Source organism: Prosopis cineraria, unplaced genomic scaffold (assembly GCF_029017545.1).
Source record: "Prosopis cineraria cultivar Desert tree isolate PC_DT_omini unplaced genomic scaffold, ASM2901754v1 PC4, whole genome shotgun sequence".
NCBI lineage: Eukaryota > Viridiplantae > Streptophyta > Magnoliopsida > Fabales > Fabaceae > Prosopis > Prosopis cineraria.
Genome location: NW_026555335.1, coordinates 35,757,234 through 35,767,002, shown reverse-complemented (window position 1 = coordinate 35,767,002; position 9,769 = coordinate 35,757,234). Strand labels below are relative to the sequence as shown.

The following is a 9,769-nucleotide window of genomic DNA, read 5'->3' as shown; positions in this document are numbered from 1 at the left end:
GAAAAACCTTAAAATTTATTAACTTTATCTAAAAATTTAATTATTTCCTCATTTTGCCCATATGAAATATATATTTTAATAATATATTTTCTTTCTCCAATATTCAATAGAGGTCAAGTAAAAAAATTTGCAATAAAAATTTAATGAAGTAACTCATAAGTAGGATAAAAAAAAAATTTTTCTACCCTATAAATGGGATCAAAGAGAGCATATTAAACGAAGGATTTTCTTAAAAGTTTATATTTTATTTTAAAAAAATAAAATTATTAAATATATTTAATGAAATTTATTAATATATAAAATTTTATTTAAAAATATTTTATAATTTGCGAGAGAATGGTAGAAAATTTTCAATCTTATTCTCGAGACACACTGTAAAATCTAAAGCTTACGTGGAGACCTCCTGTATCCTGTTTTGGGTGTAACACTTTGGCATCCATGGAATGATCATAGTACTTGCATACAGTGTTTGGTACGTGTCATGCAAATGCTCAAATTCACATGAAACAATACTCGAGAAAATTATAAAAGGCAATATATATGTACGTGATGGGACGCATTTCTTGTGCTTTGGAGTTTCAGTGATAAATTATTTCTTTTTTGCTTTGATTCTATTTCCATTCACTTGCTTTCTGTTCAGGCCTGCTGATTTTGCTTACCAGATTTGTTCGTAGAGTTTACTACGCCGCAAGTGTAATCATCTTCTCGGGGAACAAGATGTGAGTTATGCGAAGTTCCGTAATCCGCCTCTTAACCTTTTCCACATTTTTACCAGTTTAGAGAAGCAAAAATCATGAATGAAGATGCGTGGTATTTATTTATTGAATCTCTCTCATCTTGCACACGCACGTGTATGTGATTCATTCCGTATTTATTTCTTCTTTTGAAATTTGTAGATGTATTGGCTCGCTTTTGTCGTTAATTGAGGGCAAAAAATAGTCAGTGTTTGCCGCAGAATCAAACCGGAGAGATTATCAGTTTGGTCCTCTATATCAATTCGGTTGGATTCCGTCGTGTTACTGGTGAAGAGCCGAGTTGTTTTGTGTTGAAGCTATGGATATTGTAGCTGCACGGAGCCTACAAATCTCAACATTCGTGACTTTCGAGAGACTTGAGGGAAAACATGGTGAGTCTCTGAAACTGTCTCCACGTTTTAGGGAGAAGAGGCTTCAGGTTTTTGGCTCAGCTAATTGGCAGTCTGGAAAGCCTTCAGCGACTCGGTGCATGAGGACCCCTTTGAAGGTTGCTCGCTCGTGCAACAATTCTCCAGGTATATTGTTTATAGCTATAAACAATAATTATTGTTGGTTTTTTATTTTTGTTCCTTTCAGTAATGTCCTGGCTTCAAAAGTTGATTCTGGTGTTGTTTTAACTGGGTTTTCTCTGCTTCATTTCAGTAAGAACTATTTTCTCTGTAGCGAAAGTAATACCAATTTTGAACTTGCCGTTTTGGGAAAAATTAATAAAAGTTGAGTCAAAGTACTGCCTGCTTATGCCTGGAAGTGATTTGATTTAGTTTATTAATGCATAAGAAGCGCGTGCCATTTCAGGTGGTGACAATTTATTTCCAACGTCATTTTTTGTAGCTTCTACATTGGAAACTGGAGGTTTGCAGGGTTCTGTTATTGATGAAGAATTGACCCTAAAGGTAAAGTATGACGCCTTTTATTTTATCAATTTTAATTAATTGAATTGAGCCTATCCAGTCTATAATGATGCCGGCCCCCTTATATTCTGTGCACTTTAATAACACAGTTTCGAAAAAAATTGTAATCTGATCTCATTTGTTGCTTGGCTAAGCAGCCACCTACCATTCTCTCACTCAAAATCATTAAAAATTGCAGAGTAACTCACAGGAGATCGAGCAGCATCTAAATGGACGATGTATATACCTTGTCGGTCAGTTTCTTTGTAGAAGTCCATGTGTTAACACGGTACATCTTGCGATAATAATTACTTTGGCATTCAAAATATTTTGTTTTTGTCACTCAGGAATGATGGGCTCCGGGAAAACAACTGTGGGGAAAATTCTGTCCCAAGTACTTGACTATGACTTTTATGACTGGTTAGTACTCAGATGATGGCTGCTCTTCCATTTTTAAATGGTTGGGAAAATATAGTTTTGAAGGCAAGGAAACCGTTGGCCAAAAAAAAAAAAAAGGCAAGGAAGCCATGGTTGGCAAATTGATTTGCACTTGGTAATAAAGTGATTCGATAGTTTATACAATTATATTCTTCAATTCAGACCAATCTGAGCTTCAACTGGAGTTAGTGTCAACCTGTTCTGTAGACGTTAAAGACTCCAAGGCTCACCGTAAATTTTGGCGTAAAGAATCTTTGGTTGAGACTTTAAGATCACTGTGTGCGTGTTAGTATGTCACAGTAGAAATCCTCCATTTGGTGGGCACATTAAAGTTCCTGCTGAATATTTTCTGTATTTTTTGCACTCATGTACTTCAGTGACGAACTTGTGGAGGACGAAGTTGGAGGAACTTCTGTAGCTGATATATTCAAACACTATGGAGAAGGTTTCTTTCGTGAAAGAGAGGTCAGTTAAAAAGCTTTTCTTTTCCCCAGTTCATCTTTCTCAGGGATTTGATGCCTTCAGCTCCCGAAAACACATTTTAACCTCACGAAAAATGGTGGGGAAAGTTACGGGTTGTGAAATCCAGGGCATTCTCGTAAGAGCCCTTATAAGTATCAGCGAGTCCATGCCCTTTGAGGCCAAATAGCACCATGATTGTTGCTTGGCCTTTTCTTAGTGATCCAATGGCCTAGCTGCTCAAGCTTTCACATCAAAGGCAAATAAGGAGATGGTCTAATCCTAGCCATTCCATGGAACAACTGTGCACTTACCGTTCAATTTCAGAATTTATATGCTTATGCTAGCTGCTAGAAACTAGTACAACTGGTTTAGTGTCAACTACATGCTGGATCATTTGAAGTTACAATTAGTTTTGATGCAAGGCTGGTTTAATATGATGTCATGGTAGCAAATTACTCAATATCTGAGAATGATGTGTGCTAACAAGGCACTGCATAATATCACAATTTCTGCGCTTCTGTTCTACAAAAAGGACAGTAGGGTGAATGTAAATAGGTTCATTTTTCCTTTGTGGTTCGGTTATGAAAATGTCAGTTTTCATGCTTTTTATTTTTGCCATTTCAGACGGGGGTATTGCGGAAGCTGTCAGTGATGGAAAGATGTGTTATTGCCACTGGTGGCGGAGCAGTTACAAGGCCAATCAATTGGTCTAATGATCAATGATTTTGCCTTCACCTTTATATGGTAAATTCCTTCCTCAAATCTATCTAACCACGCATTGTTTTCTGATCACCAGGAAATATATGCACAAGGGAATTAGTATTTGGTTGGATGTACCTGTAAAGGCATTGGCTCAGAGAATTACTGCCGTGGGAACTGAGTCTCGCCCACTTTTACATAATGAAGCGGGAGATGCATACACACAGGTAAAATTATCTCTGCCATTGAAACATTTTCTTTTCACTTTGAATTAACTATGCTTGTTGAGAATGCTGAGAGAGAGAGAGAGAGAGAGTGATTTGTCTTGATAGAAATTAACCTCGAAATTATTTGTTCACTTGTAATTTGATTCTTTGAAATTAACCTGCAGACTTTGAGGCGTTTGTCTTCTCTTTTAGAAGAAAGATTTGAAGCATATGCTAACGCCAATGCCAGGGTCTCCTTAGAAAGTATGCCAATGCATAATTTATTCTTTCTTCTAAAATCAAATCATTATTCTATTCTTTCCATTTCTGGTTTAATTTTAGTTTATAGATTAGGCTTTTACAAAATTGCCCCATGGAAATGCCATACATGGTACTTTTCCTGTTGTTTTGTCCAGATATGGCAGCAAAACTGGACCACAGAGATGTGTTGGATCTGTCTCCAACTACTATCGCACTTGAGGTCTATATCTCTTTTATAAAGCCCTTGAGCCAGTTAAAAGATTTGCATTAGTGATGCTTCTCTGTGTTTTTTTCTCTTGGTCAAAGCATTAGTGATGCTTCTCTAACTGAACACCCGTGTATTTATCAGGCACTAAAGCAAATTATGGCATTCCTGAAGAGTGAAGATGGCTATTATGCAGGATGCTAATTTTTGAGATAATGCCTAAAACGCTACATGTGGATAATTGTAACATATTGTCGGATCAAGTCTTCAGAATAAAGATCTTCATAAAATCTGTTTTATTTTTATATGTTTTTTGGAGGTAAGTATAAAGAGTAGGCTTTATCGATAATAGAAAATATTATTCTCAAAACAACCACTTTTGTAAATGATATAAGTCTCTGCTGCTTATAACAACTTTAGTTGATCTTTTTAATAAATTTTAAATATTTATTATTTTGTCGTATTACGAATTTGTTATGGTGTATTGATATTAGGAATTTATTATCAGAGAAAAAAGTCCCAAGTCTACTAATTATAAAGTAAATTATGAACACGTAAAGTTTGAAGATTGTTTACTTTATTAAAATAGTTTGAGCTATTTAATCAAAAAATAGCTTCAGCTATTATTCACCGAAAATAAAAGTTTAAACTATTGGGTTAGGTATATTTCGAGATTTATTTATTCTAATTTACTTTTTAATTATTAGATGTGAGATTTCTTTTTCTATATTACAAAACTAGAAGAAATATAAGAGAAATTTAAGATGAAATAAATGAACAAGATAAGAGAAAATTGGAGAAAATGAGGAGTAATATTCATTCATTTAGGCATCACAAATGCATGGTATATGTCCTCTATTTATAGACTCTAAACCTATCTAAAACTTATGATAGATTGAATAACAAGATTAATTCACATCAATATATAATATGCAATTTTTGAGTTTATAGGTATTAAACATGAGAAAAACTCCTAAAGTCATTCATTAGAGAGGTTATAAAATGTAGGATATTCAAAGCCAAGAGTTGGAAGAGTTTATGAAGATCCACACAATATAATATTATAACACTGCTCCTTAGATGTTCATGAACAAATATTATATCTTATTAAAACCTTATTAGAAAAAATTGAATGGGACAAAAATCTAATGAAAGAAAAAGAGTACACAATGCATGTTAAAGTTGTCTCGTTAAAGACTTTACTAGAAAAATTTTATGGAATAAAATCTTGGTTAAAAAAGAAAGAGTACAACATGAACTTTATTTCCCTGATCACAATATCATTTTAACTCCCCTTTGTAATAACATCATTTCTTATTATTATATCTCAATAAATAATACTAATTTTTTAAAATATGATTGTTGTCTATGCTTTTTCAAAAAAATCTTTCTTTTAGCCAAACTATGTATGATGCATATTCCTTGTGCATATATTCTTTCCAACATATCTTTTGAATATGTTAAATTTTAATATATACTTTGTTTGTCTTGTGCATTGTGGAGATCACAAAAGAAAAGTTATTTTAATCATCAAGATATATCTCGAATCTGCATGTTCAATTGAACAAAATGATACTATGATATAATGATTTTATAAAACTACACCAAAACTTTATTTCAATATCCATTCACCTGCAAGAACTTAATTTTGCTTTCAAAATTATAGCAAATGCAACATTAGCAAAATATGTAAATATTATCATATAATATATGGTACTTATAGAACATTAAATTCATATATTTTATATACAAAATTATCATAAAATAAAAAGTTTTTAAAACCATTAGAATATTTAATAATTCAATTTACGAGTCAAATAAAAGGTAAAATTATACATGTTTTTTCAATGCATATCCACTGAGTTCATTATTTATACTCAGATTATTTTAATTTACATAATAAATAATTGTCTTGGTCATGGTTTTGGCATTTTTTTTTATCCTCAAGGAATCACATTTAAATTTCACTATTTAGTGAATCATATGTACTCTCTCTATTAAAAATATAAGACATTTTTAATCGAATTTCACCTTTCAATAAAGTAGTTACCTACTTTTAAACTAACTCTATCTTTTTATATTTATCCCTATAAAATACCTTACAATAAATATAAACTCATTCATCAATAGAGACACTTTTGAAAAACCAGGCAATGATTACACCCAAAAAAATTAAAAATACTTTACATTTTTGAACACCCAATTCCTTAAAAAATGACTTATATTTTTAAACGAAGGGAGTATATGTTCTAATATCCAACATATTATATTTCACTTTCAGATACTACTAAATTAATAATACATACAAAAATCCACTACAAGATAGCATACTTGGTCATGATCATTATTAGACCATTGTAAAAATCCTTATTTTCACATAAGTTCTAATATATCTCATAATAACTTTATACTTCAAGTGTTTGAATTATAGGTCTATGATTTTCATATATTTAAAATAAATATAATTATACTCAAATCGTGTCATTTTTCTTTGGCCAATCATCTTTTCATCTACTTTTCATAACATATTTGTGTATAAGATCCTTATATGATTACATAATATTATCACCAAAATTGTTGCCGATAATTTTATGTTTTTGGTTCCATTTTTCCAATTGTAACATGACCTTTTGAAATCTCTTTATTGCTTTCAGGTGCCTGAACCTCTTCTGGGATTTTCATAATCAGTACTATTTTGACCCTCTTCTAGAGTGTTTGTCTCCTCAATAAGATCATTTAAATTATATGCTTATCTTTTTCAAGATATTTATATTTGGAATTGATTGATCTTTCATGCTTCAAGTATGCCTCATTTTCTTTTATAATTGTTGGAGCATCTTTTGTTAGAATATGAGATTTAACAATTCTCAATTTGGTCAATAATTACATCTGGGAGATATTTTGTAATGCTTTATGAATGCATTTGATGAACTTCTTGTTCATATTGCTATATGAGAGGATCCAAATAAGATGATATTAATGCATTCCATTTTTTACTAACTAGTCTTTTCATCCCCTCAAGTTGAGAAAACTTGATCAATTGATAGTCAAAGCTCACTAAATCACACAAGCCTTCCAATTCTTTTTGTTTTCTTTAGAAAACATTCCTTTGTTTTGTTTATCTCCTTTAGAAAACATTTGATCATTTGTTTCATTTAGAAACAAATAAGAAAAAGCTTTTCACATAACCCTTATTCCCAACTTTCTTCAAATATACATAGTGTGGTGGAATAATAATAGGAATAACATTGTACATTAAAATTTAAAAAATACCTGACTCTTGACCAAAAGCCAATTTTAACAGAGGAATTTTGTTGGCTCAATATGGATAAGTGCTACAATGTGTAAGATCAATTTCGTCGGTACTGAAATGAAAATTTTGTTCTCATAATTATTGATCTAACTACTTATGAAGGCTTTAATAAATGGTTTTGCTAGATCACTTTGTAAAGCAGGCTTTTCAACTATTTTTCTTATAATTATATTATTGAAAGCCTAATATATAAATTCACTAGAATTTTCAATAGAAATTGTTTGAATCACCTATTCTAGAAATTGTGTACTCAATATAATGCTTTATTCAAATAATCTTGCAAACTTCAAGTTGCAAATTAGACATAATCACACATGTAACTATCTTATAGATGGATCAATTAAATACTTTTATGGTTTACATGCTATTTGAATGGGCCCATATATATGAATTTTACATATTTCCAAAAATATAGAGATTCATTCCAATTTAAAACTAGTGATATTCTCATGATCAACTCTTGAAAACAAGCATCACATACTAATTATCTAATTACATAATATATGTGTTAGTTATTCGTGAAAAGTGTTCTAGTTCTTCAATGGATATTAATATATACATTCTAAATAATTCTATACACCATATGTATGATCTAAAATGATCAAATAAATTATGCCAATAATATATCTATTTAGTTCAATAAATTGTTGTTTTATTGTAATATTTTTTAAACTATCAATAACATTTTTAATTTTCATAATCTATGATTGATTTACAATCTCAATGTGATATCAATTAGAGATATTTATTATGTTTTGAGAGGAAATATATGAGCAAAATTTCATCCAATATTAACCCACACTTGTATTCCAACAATCTCTCATTCAAGTGTGAGTTAAGCAAGCATACCCCTCTTATTTATGTCTTCACTAGCATATAATGGCCAAATAATATCCTTCACTTAGAGGTCCAAATGCTTTCAAATTCATAGACAATCATGTCAATTCAATTGAGCTAGCATCTTCCAACCATTGGCAAAAACAAAGCTCTAATTTAAATATATGAGTTATATTTTTCATTATTGATCATTTTTCTCACAGAAAAATATTTCCATTAATTCTTTAAGAACTACCATGTATTTATTGCTAACATACATATGTATACACATAAGTATATATTCTCATTACTCATTAATGACATATTCAATTTAATTTACTTTTCTTATGTATATTCAAAGCATGAATATGTTTCAAAGCATGTGTATGAACTATTTCAATGTTTCTTCATCACATATTTTCTAAATTGAAAATATAATCAATATTCATTTTATCTATATATATATATAGTTAAAATGAAATGAAGAAAAGTTTAGAAGAATGTGAAAAACAAATAAGATCTAACATATCATATATGTTATAACATAATGATCTGAATGATCTAAACTATTTAAATATTCATGAATTGAACTTGCAATACACATATATAATTTCAAATATCACAAAAATGATTTTGTCTATCAACATCAATCATCAACTACTCATAATAAATTTTTCTCATGAAATTAAACAATTTCTCATTCTCCCAATTCAAATGTGATTCAAATATACAATCTTGTTTCCTTAAAACATTACATACACCAAGTTTAATTGACACACACACGCACATGTATGATATCATGAAAAATGTTTAAAATTCATACAATTAATCACTAGTACAAAATATGAAATTTACGAGGTACTTTTTACATCGGTTGGAAGGCAAAAGGTGTAAAAAATTTAGGCGGTGGCATTTTTGTAATTATGTTAAAGTTTTTGACACTTTTTACATCGGGTGGACCTCCACAAGTAGACTAACCCGGTGTACAAAGACAACTTTTTACACCGAGTGAGTCCACCCAATGTAAAAACTTAGAACTTTTTACACCCGGTGGACTCACCCGGCGTAAAAAGTCTTTTTTTTTACACTGGGTGGCCATACACCTTATGTAAAAAGTTGTCTTTTTACACCGGGTGACCCTTTACCCAGTGTAGAAAATTTTTTTAAATTACCCTCCATTCATATAGTCTCCTTCCTCCATTCATTTGCTCTCCTCCCTCTAGCCGCCCTCCCCCTCCTCCCTCTCCCTGTCGCCACCCCTCTCCCCCACCCTAATCGACCCCGTCGCCGCCCCTCTCCCCCTCCCCTCCCCCCCTCCCCTCCCTAACATATGGATTCATTCTTTCCTTTAAATTGCTTAAATTTAGTTTTTAATGATATTGATTGTTGCTGGGAGTGCTGTTAGTAGCTTCATAAGGCCTCAAGTTGTTGCATGTGATCATTTATTTGGTTTAAAATTATCAATTTTCTCTTGTAAATTTTTTTAAAAGTCTTGGGAGATTCAATTTTCAAGGAAGACTCTGCTAAAAATTTTTTAAATCTTAAATTAATTAGGAATTTAGTTTCTTGAAATAAATTTAAGGTAATAACATTAGTTATATTCTTTAGAAGGTGACACATGGATCATAGTTGGATGAATGCTAGACGAACGAGTGATGAGTATGATAATAGGGTGAAAGAATTTTTGAAATTTGCTAAGAAAAATACTATTAACAGTAGTAAAA

At 31.1% G+C, this 9,769-nt stretch overlaps 1 protein-coding gene across 4 annotated transcripts; it reads left to right on the top strand.

The window, feature by feature from the left end:
- The first annotated feature begins 558 nt into the window (after positions 1-558).
- LOC129309108 (shikimate kinase, chloroplastic-like) lies at positions 559-4,221 on the top strand. 4 transcript variants are annotated; one of them, XM_054950488.1, is made up of 11 exons: positions 559-719; positions 897-1,270; positions 1,551-1,648; positions 1,845-1,899; positions 1,993-2,065; positions 2,461-2,548; positions 3,170-3,252; positions 3,342-3,471; positions 3,636-3,714; positions 3,867-3,931; positions 4,061-4,221. In XM_054950488.1, the coding sequence occupies exons 2-11, from the start codon at positions 1,054-1,056 to the stop codon at positions 4,118-4,120; spliced, it is 948 nt and encodes a 315-aa protein (XP_054806463.1). In that variant the 5' UTR covers positions 559-719; positions 897-1,053; the 3' UTR covers positions 4,121-4,221. The 4 variants fall into 4 exon arrangements, with proteins under 4 accessions (XP_054806463.1, XP_054806464.1, XP_054806465.1 ...); XM_054950489.1 differs by having other exon boundaries at positions 561-733; XM_054950490.1 differs by having other exon boundaries at positions 561-810; positions 1,587-1,648.
- Positions 4,222-9,769: the final 5,548 nt, after the last annotated feature.